The sequence below is a fragment of the Syngnathus typhle genome, linkage group LG22, assembly GCF_033458585.1.
Source record: "Syngnathus typhle isolate RoL2023-S1 ecotype Sweden linkage group LG22, RoL_Styp_1.0, whole genome shotgun sequence".
NCBI lineage: Eukaryota > Metazoa > Chordata > Actinopteri > Syngnathiformes > Syngnathidae > Syngnathus > Syngnathus typhle.
This window is the reverse complement of record NC_083759.1, coordinates 1,671,777-1,688,529: the sequence shown is the minus strand read 5'-3', so window position 1 is coordinate 1,688,529 and position 16,753 is coordinate 1,671,777. Positions and strand designations below refer to the sequence as shown.

General features: G+C 49.2%; 2 protein-coding genes across 3 annotated transcripts; both read left to right on the top strand.

Moving 5' to 3' along the window:
• Positions 1-48: 48 nt before the first annotated feature.
• Positions 49-15,197, top strand: fam184ab (family with sequence similarity 184 member Ab). 2 transcript variants are annotated; one of them, XM_061270459.1, is made up of 23 exons: positions 49-678; positions 934-1,149; positions 4,633-4,752; positions 4,829-4,987; positions 5,058-5,297; positions 5,362-5,445; positions 5,517-5,768; positions 5,846-5,981; positions 6,038-6,219; positions 6,670-6,855; positions 7,050-7,172; positions 7,245-7,406; positions 7,472-7,593; positions 7,671-7,821; positions 8,218-8,430; positions 9,281-9,434; positions 9,889-10,016; positions 10,675-10,859; positions 11,227-11,373; positions 11,448-11,565; positions 11,863-11,967; positions 12,382-12,638; positions 13,985-15,197. In XM_061270459.1, the coding sequence occupies exons 2-23, from the start codon at positions 973-975 to the stop codon at positions 14,064-14,066; spliced, it is 3,483 nt and encodes a 1,160-aa protein (XP_061126443.1). In that variant the 5' UTR covers positions 49-678; positions 934-972; the 3' UTR covers positions 14,067-15,197. The 2 variants fall into 2 exon arrangements, with proteins under 2 accessions (XP_061126443.1, XP_061126444.1); XM_061270460.1 differs by lacking the exon at positions 12,382-12,638.
• Positions 15,198-15,342: 145 nt separating this feature from the next.
• Positions 15,343-16,635, top strand: ptrhd1 (peptidyl-tRNA hydrolase domain containing 1). Its single transcript, XM_061270522.1, has 2 exons — positions 15,343-15,572; positions 15,904-16,635. The coding sequence occupies exons 1-2, from the start codon at positions 15,360-15,362 to the stop codon at positions 16,072-16,074; spliced, it is 384 nt and encodes a 127-aa protein (XP_061126506.1). The 5' UTR covers positions 15,343-15,359; the 3' UTR covers positions 16,075-16,635.
• The last annotated feature ends 118 nt before the right edge of the window (positions 16,636-16,753 follow it).

Below are 16,753 nucleotides of genomic sequence, written 5' to 3'. Positions count from 1 at the left end.
CCTGATTTTATTTTCTGAACCCCTTTTTTCTCTCAATTTAGCAAATGCTCGTGTGCGCATTTACACCACCAGAGGGCAGCAGAGGACCGCAAGATGACGCACCACAAGGTTGTCCACTTTCATTCTATTTCAACTTTGTGAACTGGTTCTGCGCTTTGCCAGGGTTTCGGTTTGAAATTATGGTCTTAAATGAGATATAGGGTTTTAAATGTGGTCTTTCAAAAAAAGGTAAGAGTATCAAACAAGGTTAGGATTCTAAATGGTGGATTCCAAATTTGTCAAATACTTTGACTCAATCACTTAAATTAAATTAGATAAAGTAGACTTGTGCTCGTGAACGCATCTCCGCTCTCCCACCGCCCATGAATGCAGCACGGAGTGTTGAAGCGATCCATGGCAACAGGAGCGCAGCAGCAGCAGCAGAGCTCGGCCAGAGGCTGAAGCTGAAGCTCGGGGTGCTGCGTCCGTCCAATACGCTCTCCTACAAGCCAGTCTCGTGCACGCGCACACGCGCTTGCGCACACTCAAACGCACCTCCATGTAGCTGCGGAGTACCGACGAGGGGACCAATCCGGCTCTACGGCTCCTCATTTGGGGCTCCAAGGTGACCGACCGCGGAGGTGGGCAGCCAGACGGCAGCCAGACGGCAGCCCGACTTCCGCTGCACGTCAGCGGCAGGTGAAGCCGGCCGTACCCGCACCTTGCAGCGCTGGCGCCAGAGTCGTTCACGATGCGCGCTGCTGACATCTCCGGATTGTAAATTTGGCTCGTCACTTTTTTTTTTTTTGCTCGCGTCCCGACACCGAAGCAAAATGGGACGTATTTTATAGAGCTTGCTGCGTCATGTTTTTTGCCAGGTTTGTGTAAACTCCATATATTGATATAAGTCGTCTTTCTGTCCTTTTTTTTTTTTTTTTTTTTTTAATTATAAAGCCCACATCTCCATCAAGCATCTGAAGCATCATCGTGAAGATGGCGACTGGGTCGGGTTGGCAGCAGTATTACTGCCCTGCCGGTCAAGGGAAATATCCGCCGCCGTCGTCGTCGACCACATCCACGACCACAACCTCCTTCCAGTCCGGTCTGGCCATGGAATATACCCAAGACCTGCACCTGAAGATGAGCAAGAAGATCGCCCAGCTGACCAAGGTAGGCGCAGATGTTTGGAGGCCTTTTTGCATGCCCGTGAAGCGATGCAACCGCTGCTTTCCACTCGCCCGGACTCCCTTCCAAAGTGCGCCTATTTTAAGTTTGCCCTCTCTGCCTTGCGGATTTCTCTCCGCTATAAATCTGATTCTTATTTCCTCCGAATTTGTAAAATCCTCTTATTACACCGGCGTTAATAATATCTTAAATATGCATCGATTAAAAAAAAAAAAGATGGCGTCAGTATTAAGCTCAACTGTGGGAGAACGTCAGAATTAAGAAACTGTATTATTGGATTATTTTGAATGCACGCCGAATTTAAGAGCTGTTGCCGCAACAGGAGCATGCATGAACGCCCGAGAGCGCAAGTCTATAAATCTGCAATTCTGTAAGGAAGTTTAGTGTTTGCATACTGTTGCTCCAGAGAGAGAGAGAGGGAGAGAAAACAATGTGGGCTGCCTGAAGGTGAAAGCGTTTTGTCGGGATGCTGCATCCATCAGCGAGGCACATGCGGGGTCATTAGCCCCAACATTAATCACATCAGTCACTAATCAGTCGCAGCAACGGCGCCCTGACATTTGCCCTCATGTTCATGTTGACATTTTGCAAACAGAGGAGGCAACTTGACTTGTGGCACCAAGCTCTGTCCAATTTGCCCCATTCACGACAGAAGTGTTGCCCGTTTTAATCTGTCAAGGGCCAATTGCCAAATGGTCATTCTCTGACCACGCTTGCATGTCAAATCACCTTTCCCGGTTGTAATGAATGCAAAAGCTTTTAATCTGTTATACTGAAGAAAAAAAATGGATATATATGATCTATATTTGCCCTTTATTCAGTGCCCTTTTATCTATTTGCTATGCTACGTTGAATTGCTTTCCTTTTTATTGCAATGGCCTATTCCGGCAAGTCAATCCGAGCGCTTTTACCTCGTATAACGCTTAACAATGAGCGGCCGGTGTTTTACGGCTCTGCTTACCGACGAGGGCATTCCCCAACTTCCAGCCTTGCCTTGGGGGAGGTCTGGGCTTTCATCCCCAGCAAGGAACGACACCATCCATGGCAGGTCGGAACTCGCGGAGGGTTCGAGTCTGTCTGGCGCCGTCTCACGGGCGTACCTCCCGCAGAGGAGGAAGTGATGTCACAGCTGTCCAAGAAGAGACGGCGTGTTTAGGCGCTCGGCGCATTCCCAGCGCTCCGGCTTTCTAATCTCTATAAACGCCATTCTGGGAGAATGAAAAGCCAGAGGAGATTAACGCTTGTGCGTACGTGCCTGTGTGTGTGTGCGTGTGTGCGTGCTGCACATCTCATTAACCTCTGCAGGAAAGATGGCCCTCTTCGCTCATTGTCACAATTCTTTGTCAGATTTCATTAAGATACGGCACTTGTGCACACTCAGGCACGCATGATTTGATGGGTCATTCATTCTTAGGAAGGTCCATTTCTTGGATTTCATCTTATTGGCTGACTCGAAATAAAATCATCAGCCAATCATAGTGCCTTGGCATCGTTACCGTGGAGACACACTCATAGCTGTAATTGTCAAGACATTGATGTTGTCAGTGTGCTTTGTGGCCAATGCTTGAAGGGTGTCACGACAAAATGGTGGCAGAGCATGACTCGGCGTTCCTTCTCGCCGCAATCGAATGACTCCTGCGGTGCCTTTAATTGAATTTAGCACCTAGCCTCATTTTTGCTTGTCCGTTATATTAAGTAGTTTGATTTTGTGTGTGCAAGTGTTATGTGTGCTAAATTGAATTTAGCATATACCGTAGCATATTGACACAATATTTAGCTTATTGGTTGAATCAAGAATGCTGCATTCCGCTTAGCATTTGAATTTAGCCCGAAGCTCGGCACGTTGGTGCGACATTTTAGCTTGCCAGTCTTTTCCCCTCTTTCCTCCATCCCGAATTAGCCGTCGTTTGAGTCCTTATCTGCTTCATTGGCATGGCGGCGCGCTAACGACTTCATCAAAGTCGAATGTGCAACAACAAAAGAGCGCCACAGTTTCCATAGCAACATACCCCCATGAAACAAAAGTCTTCTACTTGCTGGGAGACAAACGCTCTCAAAAGACAACAAATATCAAGACTGAATATTATTATTATTAATTATAGGAAACTCCAAAAGTTCCCATGGTGGAAATTCTTCAGGAACCAGGCCAGCTAATGCTAACCCTTAGCTGAAACCGTAATAAATATTATGGTTGAATTGGCCTGGTGTTTTGTTAACTGCTGAAATGCGGCCCATGATGGAGGCTTCAAGCGACGCGGCGTCAATGTAAACTGACGCCAGCGCTAATGGAAGTCAGTGTTGGGCTCGGGCGCCGTCACAAGCTGCGCCCTATTTCCCACCTCTTCTTATAAAATCAGACTTTCGTTCCAAGTGTACTTAATGGAGTGTCCCTCTCCCAAAAGGCGAATAATGGCATTTTCTACGAGCAGGCGGTGACATCATGCCATCCGGCCCAGGATGGATTAAAGATTTGTAGCTTTGAGCAGCACGCCGCCGGTGGGTGACTCATCTGACCTGATTTTGCATAGCAGCAGTAGCGCAGCGGCGGAGGCAGAAGCGAAATCGGCCACTCAGGCGGAAGAAGGAAAATAAAAAAAAAATGAAAAAAAGCATGGTGGCGATGCGGCCATATGCTCGCTGCGTACGCAAATGAATCCATCTCCAATCTGGGGATGAAACATATGGCTTTTAGAATCAATCAAAATCCCAGCAACATGGCTGGACGCTGATTTAAGCCTTTAGCTCGCGGCTAATGCTACTCCTGACTGCCAACAATGGCTGGGCTCCCAAATATGTTTTTGTCACGCCTGCCTCGCTTTCACTGAGGTCCACTTCATCAAGCACTTCCCTCCTGTGTCCGGTCGCCATGGAAACTCAGACATATACGTGTGTGTGTGTGAAAGGCTAAGTATTTAACCCCCTCCATCTTTTACTCCCCCCCCCCACCTTACCTGTCTGTTCTGCAGGTAATTACAGTCTTCCCACTCAGCTCTAAAAATATTTCAAGTCTCTGCAGGCAGGCAGACAGCGGGCCAAATGTTCCAGATGGACTTTTATCAGCTTTGGAAAACAAAAATCTATTTCTTCATCAATTTAGGAGTCCGCTAAAGTTTGGAGGGAAAGCATCCGTCTAGCTTCGTTGTGTTCGGATGTGCGTGTGTGGAAGTTCAGCAAAGTAGCAGTGGCATGAAATTAGAAAGTCAAGGAGATATTTTCTTGCTGTGTTAAGCCCCGACGCGGCTGCCGCTTCTTCTTTTTCCTGCTTCTCCCACGCCGGGAAGAGCTCCTCCATTCCCGAGTGCATCCATGCGGGGACATCCCACCCGCGTCCGCTTACCCGATTAGCTCGCGCCGCTAGCGGATTTAAAAAGTGATCGCCATGCTGGAAACATTGCAAAATGTATCCAAGAATTTTTATTTATTTTTTTAAATCCAAAACAACAATTGTATGTCGTTGTGCCAATGCAGGTGATCTACGCACTCAACACCAAGAACGACGAGCACGAGGCGGCCATCGCCACCCTGAAGGAGGCTCACGAGGAGGAGGTGCAGCAGATCCTCTCTGAGACCAGGGAGAAGATTTTACAGGTGGGTCACAACCCCAACAAAGGAAGGAAGTGGAGCAGATGTCATCAGGTACACCCCCCCCCCCACCCCACTTCAGTATAAGAGCAAGATCAGCGACGAGATGGACCTGAAGAGACGCATCCAGTCCCTGGAGGAGTCCATGGAGCTGCACGAGAGGATGAAGAGGCAGGCGCTTGCCGAGTTTGATAACTACCGGCAGAGGGTGGAGGACCTGCAGCTGTGCACCGAGGCTCAGGTATCGCTTTGCTTTGCTTGGCCGGCCCGGCTGACCAAAGTGAACTTTGACCTCTCACTGGGTCCCTCAGCACACCCAACGGGTGGTGTCCATGGCGCGCGAGGTGGAGGAGATGCGGCGCTCGTTCGAGGAGAAGCTGCGCACCTTCGGCCAGGCGCAGGCGCAATTCGAGCAGGAGAAGAAGGCGGCGCTGGAGGAACTGAAGGGTCAACACCGGCAGGAGGTGCAGGAGCTCCTCCGAAGCCACCAGAGCCACAACGCCAACTACAGCAAAGACCAAGAGAAGCTGGGCCAGCTCCACAAAGCCGAGGTAAAAACGGCCCGATCGCCGACGGGAGGGAACTCGGACGCTGATCCCTTTTAGTTTGGTTCAGGTGGATTCTCTGACAGAACGAGTCGAAGAACTCAAGCAGGACAAGAAGAGACTTGTGGATGAGTATGAGGCCAAACTCAGCAAGGTAACCACCACAGTGGACCCGCCCGAGACCTCCACCAAGATCTTTCACCACCGTTTCTTTTCTTTATTCAGGCTCAGGCCTTTTACGAGCGCGAACTGGAGGCCATGAAGCGAACGCAGCAGCTGACGGCCGACAACCTTCTAGCGTGGAAGCGCACCGAGGCCGAGCTGCGCCGCGAGTTTCAGACGCAGGAGGCGGCGCTGCAGAAGACTCTGGGCAAGCTCCGGACCGAGCTGGCCCGCGTCAGCGAGGAGGCTCGCGATCACCGCGAGCGCTCGCACAAGCTGCAGGCCTCGCTCGCCGCCTCCGAGAGTGCCGTCAAGGTGCGTGGTTTTTGCTGAGGATAAAGAATCTGCTCCTCCTAGCGTGCGTGAATTTCTTTGTGCGGTCGCGTCCTCAGGAGCTGAGCAAGCAGCTGGACGAGGTGACGCAGAATTCCGAGATTGTGGAGATCCGCCAAAAGGAGGCCGAGTGCGAGCTGGAGGCGGCCCGGGATCGAGTCCAGCAGCAGGCCACCGAGATCCTCCTCAAAGCCAGTAAGACAAAAACAAAGGGTGTGGGCAGCCATTTTGTTGACGCCGATCGCCATCAGGTCAGATCAGCAGCCTGCAAGCCACCCAGATGACTCAGGAGGCGGCCGTGCGGGACCTGGACAACGAGCGCAGCCGTCTGAAGGATAAAGTGCTGAGGCTGGAGGAGGAACGCGAGGCGCTCCACACCCAGAGCCAAGCGCTGGACGAGAGGCACAAGCAACAACTGCAGTCCCTGCACAAGGTGCCGTCGCAAAAGTTGACAAACGATGGAATTATAACAAACTTGAGGCAACATTTGAACAAACCCAGCAAAAAGTTGCCTAGTGACAGTGTCAATAAATGTATTTGCTAGTCTTGAGGCAAAAAACAGCTCTTTGCAAAAGGTCGCGTGAAGAGCCGGCGGCGCCAAAGCCCCCCCCCCCCCCCCCCCCCCTCGCTGAATGTCAACTGCGGCGGCTCCATGTCGTCTTTGCCGGCCCTCCGGCGCTGACATTTGCCGCCGCGTCCTCCGGGAGGCCTCGATCGATGGAATATATTCTCCGTTTAAGCAATTTTGAAAAGTCTTGGAATTCGGCAAGCCGGAAAAAAAAAAAAAAGCTGTCTGAATCGCCGCCTGCTCATTTGTAATCGCTGTCAATATGGCGGAGCGACGCAGCATATGCTGGCTGACTTGTGTGCTGGTTGTTGGCAGACGCTACGCGAGGAGAAGGCGGCTCACGAGAAGGACATGAACGGCCTGCGAGCTCGCTACGAAGAGGAAAGCGGCCTGAGCAAGGAGAACCAAGCTCGGGTTCTGGACGAGGTGGCCAAGAAGCACCGGGCCGCGCTGGAGAGCGCGCTCGGCGGAGCGGAGAAGGACAAAAACAGACTCTTGGCTGTGAGTGTGCACCTTGACGTTGTCATGGCGACCGGCTCAGCATCACAGATGAAGATTTGAAGTTACTTAGCATCGACATGATTTTAAGCCGCTTGCGTCCTCCATACAAGTCATCTTCATCGGCACCACACGCGCACGACACTTTGTCACGTATGTCGGAATCCGTGTTAGAATGCGTGGAAATGCGCCGGCAGGAGCTGCAGCAGCAGTTTGAGCAAGAGCGCCGCACGCTGGAGGAACAGAGGAACCTCCTGCAAATGCAGCTGGAGCAGCTGAGGGAGGAAATGAGCTCCAAGCTCGACGCCGCCGACCAAGAGGTGAGCAAACATTTGACCTTCTTTTAAAAATGAGTTTTATGCCAAAGCGTGTTTATGGTCTTCGGTCGTCAGGTGCGGCGTCTGCAGGAGGAGGTGGAGCGCGGCGAGAGGGAGATGAGCGCGGCCGAGGGCCAGATAGCCACCATGAGGCAGGCGCAGGACAAACTGCTGGAGGAGCTGGACGCCACCAGGGGGCGACTGAGGGAGACTAGCAACCTCCTCACCGCCCTGCAGGTTAGATGCCTCCGCCGCCTCGCAATCCGCATTCGGGGACAAACGTGCGTACCTGTGCGTGCCAGGGCGAGCTGGAGGTCCAAACACGACAACATGAAGCCAAAGTCATCACCACCAAAGAGGAAGAGAAACATAAGATGGATAAGATGGCTTTGGAGCTGGAACTCAAGTGGACCGAGACCCTCAGGTGAGACCCGCTCCCCCCCTCCCTTGGCGGATTGTGTGTGGCCTGTAATTGAGGATGGCATTTATGTGTGCACGCAGGCAAGAATGCAAGAAACTGCGCGAGGAGCTACGAGAGGAGCACGCGGCGGACAAAGCGGCCGCCTTGAGCCAGCTGGCCCAAAGCAAAGAGCAAGAGATGAGCAACTCCCGAGAGAGCTGGCAGAGGAAAGTGGACGACCTGCTGGAACAGGTACGCGCGGGACCGACTTTTCAGACATTTTTAATCGGTGTGCAAACAGAGACGTCTATAGAATCGTCGGTATTGTCTGTCTATATGTGTTGCCGCACCATTTTTGCTCTGAAATCCATTGCTTATAAAACGGCATCAAGCTAACGCTAGCCCTCCATTCGCCACCGTTTGTGATTCACGTCTTAGTCACGGCACATTTCCCCCAAATTTGGGACACTGAGTGGTGACACAATCCAGCTTTTCTGTTTTATTCTTAGTCGCCTTTCAAGTGCTGATGAATTAGCAATGTGCGGCCCCCTTCTGCTCTGACGGAAACCGCACCACTCCCGTGTTGATTCCCTTTGTGCATTTTGTTCAATGATATATATACTTAGTTAGATCTCTTCTTTGTTTTAGATCTCCTTGCTGAAGCAGAGTCTGGAGATGCAATTGTCGCAGTCGCAGTCGTCGCTGCAGCAGCTTCAGCAGCAGTTCAGCCAGGAGCGCGAGCACCTGCGAACGCAGCTGGACGAGCTGCAGACGGAGCACCAGCGCAGACACCAGCGGCTGCACGAGGCTCAGTGCTGCGCCCTGCAGGACGTCGAGCACGCCCGCCAACGAGATATCAAGGTTGGGATACAAAGAACCATTTCTCCATCATGATGAAACTGCGCCCGCCCACTTCCCGGAAATAAAAACGCTACATTGCGTCAACAGCTGTAATTATGTAAACGCTCTAGGTCGGCAAAAGACGTCATTCCTTTTATTCATCATCTCGCAGAGTGGTAAATGTTGCTGTGAGTCACACATCCATATTTACATCTATTATTTGATGCAAACGTCATTACGCAGCTCAAGAACCGGAGCGATAAATAAAACCTCTTCTCTCTTCTTCCCTCCTACACTCTTGCTCTCATTTCCACAAACACAGATGCTCAATTGCTCGGCTTGCTCTCTAATCTAATGCTAGCGTAATTCAAAACGCCGTAGAGAGGCTAACGGAAACTAGCTCAGACGCTAACGTTAATGCTTTATAATTGTGAGCTAAAAGGCTCGCCGTGCAGAATCCGCAGTATTGTGAGTTGCGCTTGGGAGCCGTAAAAAAGGAGGGAGAAAAACAGCAACTCCGTTAAGCGGAGCGAGGAGGCGCCATCACGTTGTTATCGTCCATCTCGCTCATCTCAGACGGGGACCATTTGGACTGATGAAAGGGCCACGCTGAAGGCTCTGCAAATTTCCTCCCGCATCTGAATTTTAAAGACCGCATGAATAAAAGTGTTTGGCGCGCCGCCAGCAATTCGGAGCGGAGAGAACGAGTGGACCTCCACCGAAGCCCATCATAATGCGGCAGAGTGCTGAGTGAGAATATTCCACCTTTAAATCACTGCCGCGGGTGTTGGGCTTTTTTTTTTTTTTTTTTTGATGGGTGGAACTTTCTTTCATTTCCATTCCCCAACTTTGTGTCCTTTTTTTTTTCCAGGACCTGGAGGAGCGCCTCCGTCAGCACCATCACGCCGAGCTCCAGTCGCTGCGAGAGGCCCACCGGCACAGCGTGGAGACCCTCAAGCAGCAGTCGGAGCAGGAGCTGCAGACGCTACGATTCGAGCTGGAGGATGAGGGCAAGGCCATGCTGGGTAAACACGTGCAACATGACTTCCAGATTGCGCCAAGTGCGGCGCTGATGAATGTTCCTCCATTAACCTTCACGCTCGTGCGCCTGACCGCCATCCGTCTCTCCGCCGACGTGCTCCTTTGTATTATTCGGGCCTCCGCTTCCTCTCAGCTCCTTGTGTTTACTCTGCGGCATTAAATCTGAGTGGAAAGCTAATAGTGTGCGTATGTGTGTGTGTGTGTGTCTGTGTGTGTCTGCGTGTGTGTGTGTGCGTGTGTGTGCGTGTGTGTTACCGACCAGCTCTAAATTAGAAATAAAAAGTGTTCATTTAAACGTCTAATAATAAAAGTTCATTAGCTTAATGCTAATACCAATGTGAAACGCCATGCATGTGCTATCAAACGTTAGCAAGCTTAGTTGGCTACAAGAATGTCACAAAATAGTTTTACAATCAAATTTTATTTTTCCCATCACAGCATCTCTTCGGTCGGAGCTGAACCACATCCACGCGTCGGCCATTGAGCACCTGCGGCAAAACCACCAACAGGAAGTGACGGCCGTCAAGAAGGAACTGGAAAAGACGGTGGAGAAAACCTGCCTTCAGGTACCTCCAAGTGTTTTTTTTACAAGTTTGTGTTTTGTCGTGTGTGTGTGTGTTTTCACACTGCTAATTGGACAAATGCGGTTTGCCTAAATGTGTTAAACTGGCCTCTGGGCTCCCGGTCTGCTTGCCTGCCCGCGTACAAGCGAGCTGGCATTTAATGAGTGCACAGCTTTTAAATAACACGTTTCATTTTTGTGTCATCGCAGCGTGGGCATTCTTTCAAAGTCTTTTAATGAAGAACGCACATATGCATTGGATGACATGAGATTGCATCCCAAATGAATTGGAAAGCCAGTTGAATTTCTATTTCCAGCACAGTCAGGCAAGCTAGTTCCTTTCAGTAGGCTAATGTCCTCAATGGATGAATAATTCAGGGATTTTTTCCCTTTTTTTATTTAAAGCCGAGCAGGGAAATAGTTGGACAGAAGAAGATGTGAGGAAATGAGCTCATTAATGTTTTGTGGGTCGGAAAGGGAAGAAAAGCCAAAGTGGTTCCGATCGAGCAAGCAGATGTCTCATCTGGAAGCGCATCTGCTCGCAGAGTCAACATCTCATTAGCATGCTTGAAGTTGTTTGATTACATTCGGGACAAGTCACGGAAAACATTTGAAAAGCGCCATTCTTCAAAAATGTCATTCCATTTTTTTTTTCTTGTCAGGAGCGCGAGCTGCTGGGCCGCATGGCCGAGCTGCAGGAGGAGGCGACGCGGCGGAAGAAGCACATCGCTCAGCTGGACCACCAAATCCACACGCTCAACGAGAACATCAGCAGCCTTACCAAGGAGCTGGAGCTCAAAGGCAAGGAGGTGCTCAAGATACGCAGCGAGGCCAACCAGCAGATCAGGTAGTCCGGCCGGCCGTGTCAGGCACCCGCAATCTTTTCTGGAGCGTGATGGCAATTCTTCATTACTGTTGTTGGGCCTCCGTGTGTGTATGTGTGTGCGCGCACAGCATGCATCCATTATATAACAAGTGTGTGTGTCTGTGAGAGAATATGGCGGTCGGAGAGCTAAAAATAGTAAATAATGAAATAAAGGGATGAATGCTGTGTGTGAGGAAGATGAGGAAATGAGTCGTGTTCCTCAAAGTTGAAATTTAATAGAAAGAAGGAGGATAAAGAATATATGCCCAGAAGTACGACTGCTGTTCCTTAGCCCGCCTATGGCGTTTTGCATTGTATGTTAGCATTAAGCTAGCGCGTTTGTGCTCAGGGCTCACGAGCAGGAGCTGCAAAAACGTCACGAGCGAGAAGTGTCGGAGATGAACGCCGCCCACAGCAGAGACACGCACAACATGTTGGCCGACTTCAACAAGGCGCAGGAGGTCCTCAAGGATAAGATCTCGGCCCTGCAGATTCTGTACGTGACGTTTTCATTCGGCTTCCCGGAAATGTTGACGTGCCAACGAAGCATTCTTTTTTTCTCCCTTTCAGGCTGGAAGGCACCGAAGATAAATTCCGGAACAGGGAAAGTCGCCCCGAGGATCTGCAGATGATCGCCGAGCTCAAGGATATGGTGTCCGAGAGGGAATCACTCGTCAAGAAGCTGGTGGTAGGTCGTCCGCAAAAAAAAAAGTGACACGGACATGCCAAAGCAGCAGGTGGCGCTATGACAAAAAGATGCAATATATATGTACCAAACAGATGCCTCGCACAAAGTAGTTGCCCCCGTTACTTCAATCAAACACCTTCTTCTTCCCCTTCAGAAAAAAAATACCAAGTCGTGCCACTAGGGGGCTTAATGACCTTTCCTCTGACACGTGACGCCAGCATGTGGCTCGGTCGATGCCTGCGCGCGTCCGTAAAGCCCATGTGTGAAAGCTGAGCCGTTTCCTTGCCGCCACTCCAGGACGACAAGAAGTTCTACCAGCTGGAGCTGGTCAACCGAGAGAGCAACTTCAACAAAGTCTTCAACGCCAGTCCCAACGTTGGCGTCATCAACCCGCTCATCAAGGTAGGGCCAAGGTGGACGCCATCTGGCCTCAAACGCGCCCCAACATTTCACTTGACCTTTCCTACGATGCTCTCGCTCGGAGTTTCATTTTCCCACCACATGCTCATCATTGAAGTCTCTCTGTGCTTGTTGTTGTGTGCGTGTGCTGTCATGTGCGACGTGCGTCCTTCCCGGCCGTCTCACTTTGCTTTCCAAGCCATTTGGATGTGGGACGCCCACCGAGCGGCGCCGGGGCTCCGGGTCGGTTGGCACCAGCGCGTTGTTGGGACCTTGCCTCATTTTCCCTTTTTTCTTGACCTCATTCATTTTGCCTTTTATGGATTATTTACGCCTTGATTTTTGCTTTGAACCCCACCCTTCTCTCCCCCGTGTACCTCCCTACCTCCCTCCCTCCCTCCCTTTCTTTCTGTGTAGCAAAAGCGAAAGAATGAGAAAGCGGCGGCGAGCAGATTCGGCAGCCCCGCCGGTTTCAGGGTTCTGGAGGCAGCCGGCTCGGGCCCGGCGGGCGGCCCGCCGCCGCCGCCGCCACCTCCGCCGCCGCCCCCGGCCCAGCCCGGCCGCCTCGAACCCCTTCCCCATTCCCCCCTCCTCCTCCATCACCTCGAGCTGAACGCCAACAAACCTCTTCCCCCGCCGCCGACCCCTCCCACAGAACCCAAGAAGTTCACGAGGTGAGAGAGAGAAAAAGCGAGAGCGTCTCAGCTCCGGTGGGCGGCGGCCATGCAAAAATCATCCAATCACAGAACTCGTTAGCCTCCGCATCTGATTGGCCGGCGCTCCCTCCGGCCACCTTCAATCCGCTTCAATCGATAAATGGGGGAAAATAGTCGCCGCCACGTGATTGGATGGTTGCTTTTAATGGGCGGGCTTTGCTCTTTGCTGTGAGGAGGCATCAAAGAATGGCTTTGGGATGCAAAAGGAGCATGTTTGTGTGTCTTTGATGTTTTGTGGGCTCATTGGTGTTACCGTCCAGTTTTTGTTGTCCTTTTGCTCATCCTCATCTTCACCCATTGAATGTTCCCGCGTCCTTATTGACCTTCGTTGGCTTTTGACGATGACGACTTGATTGAGGAGGTTTCCGGTTGTCAAAGCAATCGATGATCACACTGGGAGCACATTTGCATGCCCACAAACACACGGGAAGTAAACAAGTGTGTGAGTGTGCATGGATGTGCTGCTGCATGCTAACGCTGCTCCTCCAGGACGTCCGGATTGCGCATGGGTGGGATTTATTTTTATTTTTTTTGCAAGGAATAGACGGGGCACTTGAAATAGAGAACATAGAAGTAAAATAATAGTTAATAATTATTCAACTCAATATTTTATAAATTACAATTAAATGTATGTGGGTCAGAAAAGGATGGGTGGAGAAATACATGAATTTCTAGGGGGCGGGGCTAAATTATTGCCACCAACAAGACTGGATAATGTCAATTCTCGGTGGGGTGGATTAGGCATACAGTATTACTCCTCCAAAGCACACACACACACACACACACTTAGCATTGACAGTATGAGGTCACATACAGTAGAATGAATGCATCCACTCTGAATTAAAGGATTAGTCCCATCGCTGGCTCCACGCTCCTCTTTTTAAATCATTCAAGCGCCTTGTAATTTTAATATCTCTCTCAAATATGCACTTTGAGCCTAAAATATAACACGGTGTACGCAAGGGAATATTTCAAACCCGCTGAAAAGTGCCAAGTCTGCAAAAATGATGAGCATGATGAAATAGTGTCGTGTCATGCATTGTAGACGTTAAAGTGAGGTTTTACCGCCCTCTGGCGGGCAACCGCTGCACTGCAAGACGACGCCTTATTCGATATTGGACTCCAGTAGTGAAAATTCTGCGTATTTTCTCAATCTTTTTTTTGTTATTACGTTATCATAGAGACAATAATTGATTTTTAATATTAATAATTATAATTCACAATATTGAACTAGTTGTATTTGTAAAACTGTACATTTCAATCTACTGTAATGGCTTTTGTCACCTTTCTTTTCTTCCCCGCAGCCCTCCTGAGACAAAGGACGTGGCCATGGACCTTCCGGACGCTCAGCGACAAGAGTGGTTCGCTCAGTACTTTTCCTTTTGAATGACAACACGCACACACACGCACATACACGAACCCGCAGAAACAAACGCACCAGGATTCAGCAGCATGTCAGCCAAACTTAAGAAAAATGTCTGGATATAAACTACAACAACAAAAAAAAAAAGAGAAAGAAAATGTTTGTTTTCTATATTGTGTAAAAAAAAAAGAAAAGGCTCGGTTCTGTTTATTATTGGCAGCTTGAGAAGATGATGTTGTTCATCTTGAGGTCTACGTACTAGTGTGTTCTTTTTCCAGTAGCACGCCTGTGTCTTGCTGGTAACCTTTTCTCCACTACTAGTACCGCTTTTTGACCTACTAGCAGTCTGCAATCAAACCTTAATGTGCTGTATTGCGACCAGGCCAAATGATTGGGCATGGACCAAAATGCCCACTAGTAGTTTTACCTCACTAGGAACGTGCTTGTCCAACTAGTATGCCAAAGTTGTCTTACAAATGTCCAAAAATGTCAGTCATGGAAAAAAAAGTTACTAGTATGACAGTCGTTCTACTTGCCCTCTGAAATGTTTCAGTATTGGGGATAAAGAATGTACTAGTACCTGGGCCGAAAAAGTCCCTGTAGAGTGAGAGTCTTCTATATTGGACAACAAAAAATGGGAAGCTTCACTCTACAGGGTCTTCAAGACGGATTTAAGGAGATGGAATAAATGCTCAAACTGTTTGTATTTTGAAATCAAGGATATGGAATGAATGCTCGACACTCGCATTTGTCATCTTCTAGTTTGGATGTTTTAGTTTGTCATTTTCATCATTACCAGCGTTTCGTTTTGGGGGGCGAGGGAGCGTGTCCAAATGAGAAGTAGACGTGCGTGGGGTGTAGAGGTCCTTGTTCTTCTCTGTGCGTTACAAAAAAGAAATCCAATAATAGTCATAAGATGAAAAGAAAAAAAAGCTGCCTTTTTGTTAAACGCCAGATAAGTCGGTCCGTTTTAGGGGGTATCATCCTCGTGATAGATGAAGATGGTGATCTTTTTGGTAGACTGCAAAACTCTTGTTTGTATGCTCGTCTGTCCACACAGATACAATGATGTCTCACAGATTTTAAGAGCAAAAATAGCGTTTTATATTTATATTATAATGTGGATGCTTATTAAATGATTATTGTGACATTTATTCTTGTTGCTTCTCTCCTGTTTGGCAAATCTGGTCAAGTCGTTAAGTCAATAGATGCACTTGCAATTCTACATAAGCGTCGCTAGGCGGCAGCAGCTCCATTATGTTGACCAAGCGGTCATTCTTTGACCCGGAAGATAAACATATACCGTGGAGAAAAAAATGGCTGCCTCGGGAGCCGCCGGTTCCCCTGGCCGCCTGGTGCAGTACGTCGTGGTCCGTTCGGATCTGGTCCACAAGCTGTCGTGGCCGCTGGGAGCCGTCATCACGCAGGCATGCCACGCCGCTACCGCCGCCGTGCACCTGCACTACGGCGACGGGGACACGCAACGCTACCTGGCCGAGCTGGACTCCATGCACAAAGTGGTGCTCGCCGTGAGTCACGCCTACCTCCATTCAAGTAATGTTAGATTTGAAGTAGCCCCGATTTAAATCATGCTTTTACCGCTTTATATCTTTTTGCACATATTTGCATCCTTAGGTGACAACTGATGTCATTTTCTTGCTTTAAAAAAAGCTTTATGCTATATTTAATTGGCTTGGTGTTTGCATGGGGGACACCTATGTCCACCTAAATTCAATGAATTGTAGTTTGTATTTACTTTTAAATGCAAACTGATAAATAATAATGATAACTTCTGCTGACGGGACATGCCCAATTTATTTCCACATCAGATTATTCCACAAATGCTCTTGTGTCCTTCAGGCACCGGATGAGGCTGCGCTCTCGGGGTTATCGGAGAGCCTGAACCAGGCCGGAGTGGCTCACAAGCTTTGGATTGAGCAGCCTGAGAACATAGCCACCTGTCTGGCATTGAAGCCGTACCCCAAAGAAACGGTTCAGCCTCTGCTCCGCAAGTTCAAGCTCTTCAAGTGATCGTGCCCCCCCCCAGCCTACACTCACTCAGCTGTAATTTCCCGACTGTGAAAAGAATTGGTCAGGGATGGCACATACCAATCGGACAGCTGAGGAAGCATTTAATTGAGAAAGTCCACCTCAGAGCTTGTCGCAGTGGTTCTGTGCAGAATCTTTGCAGCCATGGCCTCACTTCGATCAACACCTCTCAGAGGAAGAGAGAAGTGGCAGTAAAACAGGCCAAAGTCCGGATGTCAAGATGTAAGAGGGCAAGAGGTAATTTGCATACTAAATGTGCTCAGTCAGTAAATCAATTATTTAATGAATAAATATCTCACAATTAACCAGTAATAGGTTGACACAATTAGCTGCGAGTCTTTGCATACTTTGTCAAGGTCTGCCAGGCATCATCTGACTTTTTTTTAAATATATATAATAGGAGTGCTACTGGGGTTTGTTTATCCAGCAAAGTGCTGATTCTCCAAACAGTATATTCTGTTCTAAAACGACATGTCTGCTTGAAAAAAAATCAAACAAATGCCTTACCTCAAATGATGACTGAATAAATAAGTATATTAGGTGTACCGTGAGGTTTTATGCTTCATGTTCAAGGGTACTTGTACATGTACTTCAGGTTCTGAGATACCTTCATGGCGGGATTAGTGAAATTAAGGCACTAGCACGTCAGGTTTTAAGGCGT

Coding starts and splice junctions, on each gene's coding strand:
- fam184ab (XM_061270459.1), top strand. CDS start 973: ATGGCGACTGGGTCGGGTTGGCAGCAGTATTACTGCCCTGCCGGTCAA. Junction 9,435..9,888: donor TGAGGGCAAGGCCATGCTGG/GTAAACACGTGC, acceptor TTCCCATCACAG/CATCTCTTCGGTCGGAGCTG. Junction 10,860..11,226: donor GAGGCCAACCAGCAGATCAG/GTAGTCCGGCCG, acceptor GTTTGTGCTCAG/GGCTCACGAGCAGGAGCTGC.
- ptrhd1 (XM_061270522.1), top strand. CDS start 15,360: ATGGCTGCCTCGGGAGCCGCCGGTTCCCCTGGCCGCCTGGTGCAGTAC. Junction 15,573..15,903: donor TGCACAAAGTGGTGCTCGCC/GTGAGTCACGCC, acceptor TGTGTCCTTCAG/GCACCGGATGAGGCTGCGCT.